Source organism: Herpailurus yagouaroundi, unplaced genomic scaffold, assembly GCF_014898765.1.
Source record: "Herpailurus yagouaroundi ecotype Mexico unplaced genomic scaffold, PumYag 195, whole genome shotgun sequence".
In the NCBI taxonomy this organism is placed as follows: domain Eukaryota; kingdom Metazoa; phylum Chordata; class Mammalia; order Carnivora; family Felidae; genus Herpailurus; species Herpailurus yagouaroundi.
The window spans coordinates 5,956,261-5,971,174 of record NW_024412426.1 but is presented as its reverse complement, the minus strand read 5'-3'; the positions used below and the strand labels follow the sequence as shown (position 1 = coordinate 5,971,174).

Genomic DNA, 14,914 nt, shown 5'->3' with positions numbered 1-14,914 from the left:
GTTCCACTTTTGAATATTCTCTGTAACTCACGGGGGAGTAACTATTCTTTGCATATACTGGGAGACAGTAGAGCACGTACTGAAGGAGTTATAGGCTCGGTCTTTGGCCTCCTGGACTTGGGTTCAAATTATAGTTGTGTCATTTGTTAGGTGTCCTTGGAAAAGTTACCGTGCTTCTCTGGGCATCGGTTTTCTCACCAATGAAGTGGAAATAATGATAACCTTACTTATCTTATGGGACTGTTGTAAATATTAAAAGAGATACAGTATGGAAAATGCATAGTGCTGCATCTAATATTGACAACGGTCCCAATTTGAGAGTCTTAAAAATTTTTCATTGAAGAAAATCTTGAGCAACTGCAATGTGCCAGGCACTGTGTTGGGACTTGATGAGGGAAGATAAATAAGGTGTAATTTTGTCTTCAAGATATGCACGGGTGAGTAGGGGAATCCAGCATTTAAATAAGCAGTTAACGCTGAATGCGACCTAGGGGCGCCTGGGTGGCTCAGTCGGTTAAGCACCCGACTCTCGGTCTTGGCTCAGGTCATGATCTCACGGTTCATGAGTTTGAACCCCTCATCAGGCTCTGCGCTGACGGTGTGGAGCCTGCTCGGGATTCTCTTTCTCTCTCTGCCCCTCCCCACTCTCTCTCTTTCTCTCTCTCAATAAATGAATAAACTTTAAAAAAACAACAACACAAGATTAAATGCAATCCATGCTAAAATGCAATGCAGGTGCAGGCCGGAAAGGCAGTAGCTCTTCTTAGACTTGTGCAGTACACAGTCTGTGCTGCTGACCACTGTGGCCCCGGGAGGGGAGAGGAAGTTTCAGTGAAGGATGAACAGAGCCGTCACTCTCTGAACGGGGACTTGAAGGATGCACAGGACTTCAGCAGGTGGCAAAGAAAGCAAGGCCATCCAGGGCCAGGGGAACTGGAGTCTTGAAGATCCAAGGATGCAAAAGCAGGTGCCATTCTTGGGGGCCAAGAAGGCATCTCTGTGAATCCCCAGGCAGAGTCTAAGGTGCATGCGGAGGCGGGTCTGGAGATGTGGACGGTAATAATTACTCTCAGCAGAGTATTGCTTCTCTCAGTGAGAGGGCAAAGGTCAGACCCGGATTAGCCCACAACTGTGTTGTCACAAAAGACAAAGCAGTGAAGTCTAGATTCTGCTGTCATGTGTCTGTTGCAGTGTGATTGATCTTCTAATGCGAAGGTGGGGTTGACATTTAATGCTGGCTTTATTTTGACATGCTCTAAATGGGTGCATTCACATTAGAGCAAATCACTTTCTTTTTTTTTTTTTTTTTTTTTTGATTGTATGCTTTTGTTCTGTGACAGATGACATGGAAGGTATGGCCTTTTGTGAAACAATGCTATAGCTACTTTCAAACGAGAGGATGAGATCACGCAACCTCCTACTTTGTTCTTCATTTGCACACACACACCTGGAGGAGGAGTGCATTCTTTCCCCAGAAGCAGGAGGAGGAGGGGATGGACACGGGGTCTGCTCTACTCGCTTGACTTTCTTTTTGTATTTGGGTCATTTTCCAAGTAGAGTTGATGGAGCTTGAGAGGAGAAAGTGGAAATCTATCTAAAATACAACAGAATGTTGAGTCTTTATTAAGGCTTGGAACTCAGATCTGGTGGGTATTTGGCTTTGTTGTTGGAAGGATTCTGTAGTTGGGGTGCCTGGGTGGCTCAGTCAGTTAAGTGTCCAACCTTGGCTCAGGTCATGATCTCACAGTCTGTGGGTTCGAGCCCCACATCGGGCTCTGTGCTGACAGCTCAGACCCTGGAGCTTCTTCAGATTCTGTGTCTCCCTCTCTCTCTGCCCCTCTCCTGCTTGTGCTTTGTCTTTCTCTATCTCTCAAGAATAAACATTGGGAGGCCTGGGTGACTCAGTCAGTTAAGCGTCTGACTTGTGCTCAGATCATGATGTTATGGTTCGTGGGTTCAAGCCCCACGTTGGGCTCTTGTGCTGACAGCTTAGAGCCTGGAGCCTGCTTTGAATTCTGTGTCTCCCTGTGTCTCTCACCCTCCCCTGCTTGCACTTGTCTCTCTCTCAAAAATAAATAAACATTAAAAAAATTTAAAAAACAATAATTAAACATTAAAAACAAAAATTTAGAAGTGTTCTGTAGATGTATCCTAGACATTTTAAGAGCTTTATCTTAGGAAAAGAAAATTAACTTTGATTTAATTCTTGATCTACATTAATTATAATTTGTGTTTTGCCACTTCATTTAGTCATTTTAAAAATGGATTTTATTTTTTAAAGCTGTTTTAGCTCCATGGCAAAACCGAGTGGAACGCAGTGGAACATACCTCCTGCACCCTCCCCCCCCCACTCCTATCCCCTCCCCCACGCCAGAGTGGAACATGTGTTCCAGGCGATGAGCCCACATTAACACATCATCATCACCCTGATCCATCGTTTACATTAGGGTTCACTCTTGGTGGTGTTCATTGTGTGGGTTTTGACAAATGTATAATGACATGTATCCATATGGTAGACTTTATGAGGCTCACATCTGGTTTTGAATGTATCGATGTGCTGCCATTTCAAATGGCATTTAGAGGACCCAGACCTGGTTCGTAGGGTCAGCAAATACAATCAAGCCCCAAGGGAAGCTGAACATGAGAGGGTCCCCGATCCCAGAAACCCTAGAGCTTAGAGAATAGGACAAACAAGAAACAAAGCAAAGGGAACAGTCCGTGCTGAGGTACAGAAACAGGAAAGCACGTGGAATTTTCAGGGAAGGGCAGAGTTCATTTTGCACTGATCTGTGTGTGTGTGTGTGTGTGTGTGTGTGTGTGTGTGTGTGTGTGTAGGGGTGGGTGGAGAGGTCATGGCAGGGAGGGTAGGAGTGTAGAAAGGCAGGCAGGAGACTGCTTTTGAAGGGTTTGATGTATCTAGCCAGGGAGTTTTAACTGGCTCCTGTAGGACATTGTGTCTAAAATGTGTCACAAGAATAATTAAAATAAATCTCCAACTTTTAATGTCACATACTGTGCTGAGTGCCCTCCCCATATCAGTTCATCTGATTCTCATTTCAACTCTGTGCGGTGGCTTCTCTGGCCATCTCCATGTTACAGACGGGGCCATCACAGCACAGGATGACCTTCTGGCCGTGACTGGGCTTGTCCTCAACCCCAGGCAGGCTGCCTCCACTGTTCGAATTCCTGGGCATGTGTAGTGGCAGAAAAGGAGTGTAGTAAAATGCTTTGGGAAACACCTCCATAAATGCTATTTTTTTTAAAGGTGTCGAACTCAGTGTTTCACAATTATTTTAGCCTTCTGTAAAATCCTCTTTGAATTGTTTGGAGAATAAAATGCTGCCGTGAGATGGGGAGACATCTAAGGACTTCAAGGCAGAGTGTGACTGACATGAACACCTTGCATTTTCGGAAAAGAACCAAATAGCAGAAAGAGAATGAGGATTGGGGTGACAGGAAGGACAGAGATGCTAGCTGGGTGAACTTAATAACCTGGCTACGGGAAATAAAATGAACTCCTTAGGAAAAAATTTTTTTTTAATTATTTTAAGTTCAGAAAAAAAATTGGGTATGAATTTCTGGCAAGGAACTTTTATTAAGGGAAAGACATAAGATGACAAGGCTCAGAATATAGTTAAAACACGTTTGGATTAATGGATGTCACCCATTTCTCCAAATGAGATGTTAGGTGGAACTTAAGTGGAAAAAATAGAGCTGTTATGTTTGCAGAGGGGATGGTTATCTGGAACCCCGGCTCCTTGTGGCCTTCCTACCTTCCAATACAGTTTGAGAATCACTGACCTGGGATAAGATAGGAGTAGTTAACATAATGTGTCTTATGACTGATTCTCACATTTTAAAAATAATTGCACAGAGAAGCAACAGGTTTCGTGGCTGTGAGAACTGCCTGACTTTGAGTCCTGCCTCTGCCGCTTATCACCGGTGTAATCCTGGATAGTTACGGAACTGCTCTGTGCCTCAGTTTCCTCATCTGTAAATGGAGATGGTAAAGTAGCAACCTCCATGAGTTGTTGGAAGGGTTAAAAGAGTTAGTTTTGTTAGTTGTTAGTATTACAGAGCCTGGCACTTGGAGGCACTCAATATGGCAGTCTTCTCTGTGACACATCACATGGGCTCTCTGGACTGTGACACAACCCTTCCAAAGATGGGGCTCTGACCCTTTTATAAATCTGTTGGTTTCATTTTTAGATGGCTTGAATTATTAGAAGCCGTGATCATACATTGAGCCAAAACTCTTTCAGTTCCTTGAATAGTTATTAAGATTGTATAGTCCACTAGGATAGCCACTGGCCACATGTGTCCATCGAATACTTGGAAGTGTGGCTAGTTTGAACTGAGATGTGCGGTAAGTATGAAAATACACATTGGATTTTGAAGATCTAGTATGAAAAAAAGTTAAACTATCTCATCATTTTTATATTAGTTACATGTTGGAAGCCTACTGTTTTGAATACACTATTTTAAATGAAATTTAAAATTAATTTTATTTCTCTGTGCTTTTTAAATGTGGCTGTTAGAAAATTTAAAGTTGAAGATGTGGCTTACATTATATTTCTACTAAACAGTGCTAGGAGCGGCAAGGAGGCCATGTTAATAGTAATAATGACTATCAAGAATTTTATTGGAATATAAAGGATTCTAATAAAATGTAGAAATCTGCTAGAAATATTTTCTTGAGGGATACTCCTGACTCTGCTTTTAATTAGAGAACCATAAATGGAGGAAGAATGAGTAATTTCACAAAGGTACCTTCATAGTTAAACTCTATTCAAGACAGAGAATCTAATCTTGAGAATGCTGAATTCGATAACTCTTGGACCTCCCTTAAGACTAGACTGACAGCTCTGGTTTTTAAAGGAGCCTAAAAAAGAATCCCTGATCATTTCATAGGGTGGGTGATTGTCCTCAGATTTATCCCCTTGTTCTTTTGCAAATTTATATTTTCGTTTGAATTCAAAGGTGATTTATGCCAAGCTGTGGGCCACAGTAGGAATGTCCCACATTTTGCTATTCTCATAACAGCTAGAGTTTATAAAGATACTGAATCTTGACTAGCTTAAGTGAACTTACATTAAGGATATATCTATGGTCTGATTTTATGCTAATCTTTTGGGCATTGGTAACAACGTAATGTGCAATTATAAGAGAATTCGGTTAAATGGAATACTTCATTTCCTGGCCCTGTCTCATAATAGTGGAAATTGCTGTGTTTTGGAGCCTGCTTCCCCTTATCCATATACGTTTGTATTTGCAGTGGACTAAAATAACATTGATTAAGAATCAGCTGAAGAAGACTGCGGGAGAGATGTCTGGTCTCTGAATTTTGTATTGCTTTTTGTCTGTATAAAGATTATAACGTGAAATCTTAACTAGCTTAACGTCCGTTCTCTGAGGCAACCTGGCACCCATGTCTGGTTTCTAGATACAAGAGACTGTAGGTGAAGTAATTTCCCCCGTCTTAACTCGTAAGTCTTCATCTTTTTGTATATTTTGAGTGAGCTGTACAGCCTCAGAAGAGTGATTTTTTTTTTTTTTCTTGGTTATGAGGTTTGCTTCTTGGGTCGATGTGACTCTGCAGTGTCTTTTCCTCTACTTTTGTGAAAGATCGGCTAGGAAAATGAAGGGGGTGCAGTTGTTAATTATAGACGTGTCAGTTCCAGAAATCCCAGACCTACCCAGAGTAGAGGTTGATTGCACACAAGTTGTTTTTTTACAGTCATCCGACTGATGTATAGTGGTTTATTTTCCAAAGCCGTTGGAATGTAATAGCGTGAAGTGCCGTTTCAGAGCCTGCTTATAGTCATCTTTTGAAGTATTTTCCATGCCTCAGTGAAAGTTTTAATGCCTGTATGTAATTCCTGTATATTTTATGTGGAGCTACACCAACTCTCTGTTTCTTAATTTACAACTGAAGCACTGGGTATGACAGGCAACCAATTACAGCGTAATGCAAGATATTTTAAACGTTTGCTTCTGGATGATTAACTCTCCAAAACGCTTGACATAAGATCATGGATTTAATCCCTGGCCATTGCCAAGACTGCATCTGTAACCCTTTCAGATAGCATGAAAGATGCGTCTTTGGTCACAAAACTGGAAAAGCAAAATCCTCAAAAAGAATCTTCCCTAGTCACAGCTAACGTGGGGGATTCCACTATCTCTGCAAATAAATGAACAAACAAATCAGAACACCCCCAGACTATTTTTAAAGGCCTTTATTCACTAGAATCTTTTTCCTGGTGCTTGGATCTTACTTTGGCACTAAAATATTCACACACAAATCTGCCGCTTAAGAAACTAGCATATTTTTGAGTGCGCGCATATATTTATGCTTCCTGTGTTAAAATGAGAAACTCCAAAGCAAATAGACCAGGAAACTACTCTTATGAAAATGTCATGTTAGTGCGTCTTTCCTTACACTGTTTCTCAGTAGTGCATTTTTAGTCATTGATTCACAGATGGGGTTCCTCTCCCTGGGCACCGGTTCGTCTGTCTTCTTTTTCCTTCACTGCAGTGAGCTCACTGCCGAATTCAAGGTAACCAGACACATTTTCTAAAGAAAACTAGAGAAATAAAATGGGATTAATAGCTCACCCAGAGGTATCGTGAGGGTTCGCCAGACCTGGCTGATGTTTGGAGCTTCAGAGATTAAACAAAACTGTTTGGGGGTATGTACTCGGGCAATATGATGGGATCTTTCTGGCCACGGAGGAGGTGGTTTCTGTTTGGAATCATCTACCACATTCTCCTAAATCATGGGGCAGTGGTTAGCAGGGAAGCTCAGCTTTCAGAATTCAGCTGGAGTTGATGGCAAGTCAATTATGAACCAGCCTGGTGTGGTCTCAGCTGGGCCTGAGGGGATTAATGGTCCCTTGGCTAATACACAGGAAGTTGATTGATGCACTTGTTGGTTTAAGTGAGAGGTTAGTTTCTGATGCTATTTCCTGAGAGGCACTGCGTGAGATACGGCAGAATAAACTCGTGCTGCATCGTGAACTTAAATAGAGCAGGCTAAGAACTTTGAGACAGAGTCTCTCTCCTCTGTTGAATACTCCAGGGCAGGGATATAGCTAGAGGAAGAATGGGGTGGGGGTGGCAGGGTGGGAATAGTGAAGGTGACTTTGGGCATAGCTTCACAAAATGGTGTGGGGTTAGGGATCTCATAAATGGATTTTCCTTCCCACCAGATAACTGAATTCAGCACTTAAAAAAAAAAAGTTTATTTATTTATTTTGAGAGAGAGAGCGCCCTGGAGAGCATGCACGTGAGCAGGGGAGGGGCAGAGAGAGGGAGAGAGAGAATCCCAAGCAAGCTTCGCAATGTCAGCATAGAGCCCGATGTGGGGCTCGCTCTCACAAACCATGAGATCGTGACCTGAGCTGAAATGGAGAGTCAGAGGCTTAACCGACTGAGCCACCCAGGTGCCCCTGAGTTCAGTGCTTCTAAAACTGGTTATTCTGGCCTCTTAGGTAGGAACTGTATCTTCCAGGTTACCCGCCTCTCTCAGCTCTGCCTTATGCTGGACACCCCATTTCTTGAGTAGTAATATTGTAGTAATATAGTTACTCCGTTGGATAAATGCATGGTAGCTCACTCAGGTGGTCTGTGTCCTCTGGGGGGGAAAAAACACCAAAACTCTTTTTTGTCTTGGCAAAATTGATTATAGGATGTTTATGCATTTAATGTGGACCATTTCTAATTTGAATGTTACTAATTTGAGTGACTGTTGTAATTTGAATGAAGTATGATCATGAAATTATACCCTCTAATGTCAGGACTGCTTTTAGTGAAAGTTAATAAATCGTGGCTGGCCTGTTAAGCAACTGCAAAGCTTGTCCCTCCCTTTCTCCACCCAGGCTTATAAAAGGGCTTCTTTTCCAAAGAAAATAACTATTACGTAGCATGTCACTGTTTATATATATTACCTCATTTATTATATGCAGACTCATTCCTAGCCACCCAAAATGCAGTGACATACCCTTACACAACACTGTGTCCATTTGGAATTCAGTATAATGCAGAACTGCCTTGGGCCCTTTACAGACGGTCTGTTAAGTACCCAGATTACCTCATTTTAAGGTTAGCTTAAGCCTACATCATAGATCCCCTAGGACAGCGTCAGAGCGATGTTCCAGTGACCCGTAAACACCTGTAAGACTAAAGCACATCTGAGCGGAGGGACTATTTTGTGATGATTTTTCTTCTTACATCTTTTAGGTTTTTATGTTACTTACGGGCCTTCCAGCTTCTACTCTTGCCTGCTTTTTTTCATTTATCTCCAGGTAACCTCTATCCTCTAATTCTGTGGTTCATAGGCATGCCAGGAGTGCTGATGAAAAAGATTTCTTGAGGCTTGCCTGCTTTCATTTACCGATGGTGACGATGATTGATAATGATAGTAGCAGCCACAGAGAGCACCATTCCCGAAGCAGTTAATTTACACGTGCCATGTGCACAGTGGACAGACACGATGTCCCTGATACCCCTCACAGCCTGTGCATGATAGCAGTACGACCCCGTCTTATAGATGGGAGCTCTGACCCTCTGGAGCCTCAGGAATTTGTATAGGGTTATTAGGACAGTGAATGCAAACGCCCGGAGGTGGGTAGACTTCACAGCTCGTCTTCTTTCTACTCAGCCACATTTCATTTCCTTTATGTCATCAGTCACCGTAGAACAACCACCAGGCTCACCGAAGCTGGGAAGTGAACAAAATAGGGTCAGAATTCAGGCAGTTTGTCCAAGTTGATGGAGCTATTACCTTGGTTCTGTGTGTTGGCATTCTGTTGCTCAAAGGATGCCTAGATTGCTTATGTGAGCTTGCCCTTTAAAACATCATGGAGTAGGGGCGCCTGAGTGGCTCAGTCAGTTAAGCATCTGACTTCAGCTCAGGTCACGATCTCATGGTTCGTGGGTTCAAGCCCCATATTGGGTTCTGTGCTGACAGCTCAGAGCCTGGAGCCCGCTTCGGATTCTGTGTCTCCCTCTCTCTCTGTTCCTGCCCTGGTTGTGCTCTCTCTCTCAAAAATAAATAAAAACGTTTTTAAAACATCATGGAGCAAAGCTGGGGAAATCATTGCTCCCATCTGAAAGTACATGCATTTGAAAATATCCTTGAGAGTGTTTTGGTCTGTAGCCTTAAGTAGGCAAGGACATGCCTGGTTTTCTAGGGAAGTCAGAATCAAGACTTCTGGTACAGATTTTGGTAGGGTTGTGGCAGGGATTGATCTGTGATACCGCTGATGGGACAGACAGCTGGAGTGGGAACATCAGCACAAGAATGCCTTTGGAAATTAAACATCGAAATGAAAACGTTCTTTTGAAGGCAAATTTCCAGGTGTGCTGTAAACTGTGCTAAGCTATAATTGAAATATAAAAGAAAATTTCAAAAGCGGTGATCTATTTTTTGGTGATTGTTGTGCTAATCCTGAAATCCTAGTGTGAATTAATACAAAGACAAGATTGGATGCATAAAAGTACCTGTTTTAATCATTTAGCACGTTGTTCATAACTAAACTGGTTGAGGCTTCAAGTGTAAGGGTGAAAATCTTACTTTCATCTATCAAATCCCACCATAATCTGCCAAGAACAGCCACCAGGGGCTCCCCTGGCAGCTGCGAAGACATCCTTCCATTCTCAAAGCTTGATATGGGGGAGAGATTTGCTGCAGTTCATGTATAATGAAGTGGTCGAGGCTGATGTTTTTGAAAGTACTTCATTAAAACTCAAAAGGAGTGAATCAATTTTCCGTTGAAATCTGGTACTGTATGGAAATATCCCGCAATGTGGAAGCTTTCATTTGGCAGAAGGTTTTGTCTTAGGAGTTGAGTACCAAGTTACTTTGCAGCAGGTGCAAGAACTGTGTTTGCCTTTGCCAGCATGTTCCACGTGAGATCACGAGGCATTCAGAAGCCACAGGAAAGTCGGCCTTGAGAGCGTAGGAAAAAAGCCAACCCTGTCCCCACCCCTGCACCCCACCCCCTTCCCAAACACCGGTGCATCAGTACCCACATGTACCAACAGCAGCGATGGCTATGGATACTATATCGGATAGCCCCTGTGGATTGTGTGCATGTGGTTTCTTTTGGCCTGTCCTAAAGTCAGAAAGTAAATGCTGGATCCTCGTGTCCGGACTGGGAAACCAAACGTGGCGTAGGGCGTCAGAGTCTTGCTCTCCTGTGCAGTCTTGGGGGTACCCCTGATAAACATAGACTGATGCTATTTTACTCTTTGATCTAGACACACTACTTTGGCCTTTGGTTTCTCAGCAAGAGCCAGCAAGCACGATGGGTGGAGCTGGAGAAACCTCTGAAGAAACATCTGGACAAATTTGCTAATGAGCCTCTGCTTTTCTTCGGAGTCATGTTCTATGTGCCAAATGTGTCATGGCTTCAGCAGGAGGCCACAAGGTAGGTGCATTTTTTTCTGTGTTGTGCATAAGGGCGTGGATCAGCTGTGAGGCTTCAGATGAAGTAGATGAGCTGGCTGATTTGGGGGGTGTGTAGGTGTAGGTGGGTGTAGTGGGGGGAGGGTGGAGTAGTTGGGGATTGTTTACCAGTTGCTTCGCAGCTTTAGAATCGTTGTTTGAATCCGTGGTGCCAACCCCAGTGGTTCCCTATGATGCTAGTCAGGTAGCAGTGATCCTGAGCCAGTAGAGCATTGTGCCTGGCAGCATAGAAGGATTAGTTGGAGTCTATGGGTAGAGTAGATGGGCTAGAATTTAATAAAGAATTAACCATCTACGGGGCGCCTGGGTGGCTCAGTTGGTTGAGCATCCGACTCTTGGTTTCGGCTCAGGTCGTGATCTCACGGTTTGTGGGTTTGAGCCCCGCATCGGGCTCTGTGCTGATGGCATGGAGCCTGCTTGGGGTTCTCTCTGTCTCCCTCTCTCTCTTCACCTCCCCTGCTCACTCACTCAATCTCTCTCTCTCAAAATAAAAAAAATAAGCATAAAAAAAAAAAAGAATTAACCACCTAATACTTCTTTGTTCTACTCTTGCCCTTAATATGCTCCCAAGCAAAATGTAGCATCCGACTTTGCATTTGAGGATTAAAAACATAACTAATGATGGGAGCAGAGTTGAGGAGAACATTGAGAAGGGTGAGAGTTTTGCTTGTCCTGGGTCATAATAGGAGGAGACAGGGAGCCATCGGTAGAGAGGAGACCTGGGATTGGTCCCACCCTCCTGCTCATTGGCTGTCTTGCCTGGAAGAAACCACCTGCCATCTGTGAAGTGGTATTTTTCCCTTATCTGTAAAGTGAGGGGTTTGCATGTTTCTAAAGTCTCATAGTCAGTGATTCCATGAATGAAGCAGTTGGTGTTGGTTGGTGTAGTACGGTTCACTTATTGGTAAGAGTTTTCCATTAAAATATGCAGAGGGGTTGTCTCCTCATCAAATGGTTCTTTCTGGTAATAAGGAGAATTACATCAAGCTTCTACTTTCCACGTTTTTCTTGGCTCATGGCATTCAGAGTACTAGGAAGCAGTACCAATAACACACTGCAAAGTAGGAATATTGTATTTGATTATTGCATGTGTGGTTTCTTAGCTTTAAAATTTTTATTTTATTTATTAAAAAAATTTTTTTAAGTTGATTTGAGAGAATGAGAGAGAGAGAGAGAGAGAGAGAGAGTGTGTGTGTGTGTGTGTGTGTGTGTGTGTGGAAGGGCGAGTGGCAGAGAGAGGGAAAGAGGGAATCCCAAGCAGACTCCACGCTGACAGCAAGGACCCCAACTTGGGGCTTGATCCCACGAACCCTGAGATCATGACCTGAGCCAAGACTGAGAATCGGATGCTTAACTGACTCAGCCACCCAGGTGCCCCAAGATTTTAAAATAGGAAGCACTTAAAATTTTTATGTCCATTTTAAGGTGATAGTTTCCATCTTCTTTTTTTTTTTTTTTCTTTTTAAAATAAAAACTATTGTTAAATAGGTGGTATTTCTGTCAGCAGAGGCCATGAAATAGCTCACAGCCTGACCAGAAAACCTGTGTTCCATCTTTCAGGTATCATTCATTTGAAGCACTTGGTTGGAAACTGTTGTGCACTGTTTTCCATTTTTTTTTTCACTTATGTAGTTTTTTTTCTGTGCACAAAGTTATTAACTCCTCCAAATGGGACAGTTTCCACTGGCTTCTGAATCTTCCTTGACTACTTTACACAGTGTCGGGAACACGGCATTAGGTGAATAAGTACTTGCTGATTCATGGCTCTTGGACTGTGAAATGCAAGGCAGTGGGTAACAAGGAGGAAACGCAGACTATAAATTAAAACATATTCGGCAAAGTTCAGTCTGTAGGAAAAAAACGAAGTGTTGTTACTCTAGACAGATTTATTCTGTAAGGTCAGTTGTTAAGGAGAAGAAATTGAAATAAAAGGTAAGGGACTCAGAAATTGTCCTTTATGAAGTTAAAAAAGGTTGTTTAAGCTTAGAAAAATGAAGGCTTAGGGCCCCTGAGTGGCTCAGTCAGTTAAGTGTCCAAGTCTTGGTTTCGGCTCAGGTCACCATCCCATGGTCTGTGAGATTGAGCCCCACGTCGGGCTCTGCACTGACAGTGTGGAACCTGCTTGGGATTCTCTCTCTCCCTCTCTCTTGCTCTCTCTCTCTTGTGGGGGGGAATTCTATGTTAACTCTGGAGGGCAAAATTTGGGCCAATAATAAGTGAAGTGCAAGGAGTTGAAAGACTTTGGTTATTTGGCTCAACATAAGAACACAGTTTCTAATAAGTAAAGCCATAAAAAGGTGGCACAAGCACACCTATAACAGGGTGAGTGGCCTGGTTTATGGAAGTGCTGTGGCACTGAGTGGGTAGATGGGGTGGTGTCTTGGAGAGGAGACTGCCATATTGGGTAGGATGTTGGACTAGATCAATGGTTCTCAAACAGACCAGGGCTTGCTATATTGTAATTACCTGGAGCATTTATTATAAATGTGATTCTAGGGCTGTAACAGAAGTCTAAATTGAAATGTCTAGGGCTGTGGATCAGGAGTATATATTGTTTAAAATAAATGATATTCTTCGGGTGGTTCTGATTTTCATCCCGACTTGGTAATTAACAAATTAGTTAACCTCTAAAGCTCTTTGTGGTTTTAGATTTTCCAGGTAAGTAAACTCAATGCCAGATTATTTGACTGTCAATATTTGCATTTACAAGCTGAAACAAAAAGTGTTTTAAATCTCAAAAATTTGAGTTATAAAGTAGGAATTTTTTTTTTTAATTTTTTTTTTCAACGTTTATTTATTTTTGGGACAGAGAGAGACAGAGCATGAACGGGGGAGGGGCAGAGAGAGAGGGAGACACAGAATCGGAAACAGGCTCCAGGCTCTGAGCCATCAGCCCAGAGCCCGACGCGGGGCTCGAACTCACGGACCGCGAGATCGTGACCTGGCTGAAGTCGGATGCTTAACCGACTGCGCCACCCAGGCGCCCCTAAAGTAGGAATTTTGATGGTAGGGGTTATTGAGACTGGAGATTCGGTAGGACTTCTTTCCTTTTCCTTTAGAATTTCTTTTTTGCTCAGTTAGCTTGGTTCATTTAAGATGAACTTTGATAAGGAGAGAATGAAATCTTTTCCAGCCGAGGTTTTTGAAGCAAACTCTGTTATTGTCATTCGATCAGAAAAACTAGCAAAGAAAACAAAATGTTGAAGGACATTTTTTAGGCTTAAACATGGAACTAAACTGTATATATGTTAGGTATGACCTTCTCTTTATGGCAAAGAACATTTAAAGTTAGGAGCTAGGTTAGCATGAGGAGTTGGGGGGTTTTTGGTTTTGTGGGTTTTTTTTTTCCAGCATTACAGAAATTTTTGTTGCTCCAAGGAACCCTAAAACTGGAATGTGCCAAGGGACATCAGAGCAAGTGAAAGACTTTAGATGGGGAGATGAGAAAATAAGCGAGAGAGGTGGTGTAAGTAAAGAAAGGAGAATTGATGGAGAAGGAGGAGAGAGAATGACATATACTTGGGAAGTGACCCAGGTATGATTCGTGAGCTGTACCATGGGTTGTAGGCATATAGACTGGAGTGCAAAGGAGCCCTGGTTTGGGCAGAACGACATTTTAAAATGAGCAAGGTTCCTGGGTTTGATGTTGGACACAGATAAATGAGCTGAACTCAAGGTGAAGAGCGCTACCAGGGCTCCTTAGGAACCTGTGGGGATCTGAGCCTTCTTGGGAGGTTTTAGAAGCATCAGGGTCCAAACTGAATACTGAAACTGTCTTCCAGGCAGAGCAGCCAAGGAGAAGCAGCGGTGATAGGGCAGGATTCCAGAGGAATGTTTCACAGAAGGCCCCAACAACATTCATTAGGAGCGGGTTAGTGACTAACTCTTAAGCCATTTGCTGTTGCCCGTGTTACCAGGCGTCTGAGGTGGAGATGTGCTGCACCTGGGATCTGCAGTGTCTGCCACAAAACAGTTAGTCTTTGTGATGCCCCGCAGAGTAAGATATTTGCATAGATTAGAAATAGGAATCCGTCTTTCACTGTGGGCAAGCCCTCGGAGGAGGCAACCATTCAGCCATCTGTGCTTAAAAAGTAAGCCTTTGTCTGGAGCCAACCAAACTCGTTTTCACCCAACACATGTTGGCAAAGGTTTGGCTACTTCTATTTGAGAAGAAAACAGGTTCTATAGCATTAGTAGGGCCCGGCCATGTCTTCTTTCTGAATAAGGAAAAAGAATTTACAATTAGCACTCTGGTTGTTTGGGGGGATGGGGTGTTTGTGAACGCACATATCTCAAGATACATAGCAGTGGAAGGAGGATGTATTTAAAAGTTTGTGCTTCATATCTTGTCCCCAGACAGTTCCACCCTTGAAAACTTGCAGGTTAATAGAGTCCTGGGAACAGCACAACAAAAATTTGAGAATGATGTTGATTGCACACTGTTCA

General features: G+C 42.9%; 1 protein-coding gene across 3 annotated transcripts in view; it reads left to right on the top strand.

Moving 5' to 3' along the window:
- The window catches only part of PTPN14 (protein tyrosine phosphatase non-receptor type 14), a 172,778-nt gene that overhangs the window by 74,146 nt on the left and 83,718 nt on the right, over positions 1-14,914 (top strand). For all 3 annotated transcript variants that reach the window (XM_040446456.1, XM_040446457.1, XM_040446458.1), the window contains exon 3: positions 10,261-10,430. In XM_040446456.1, coding sequence (XP_040302390.1) covers positions 10,261-10,430 — 170 coding nt within the window. The remainder of the gene's footprint in view (positions 1-10,260; positions 10,431-14,914) is intronic.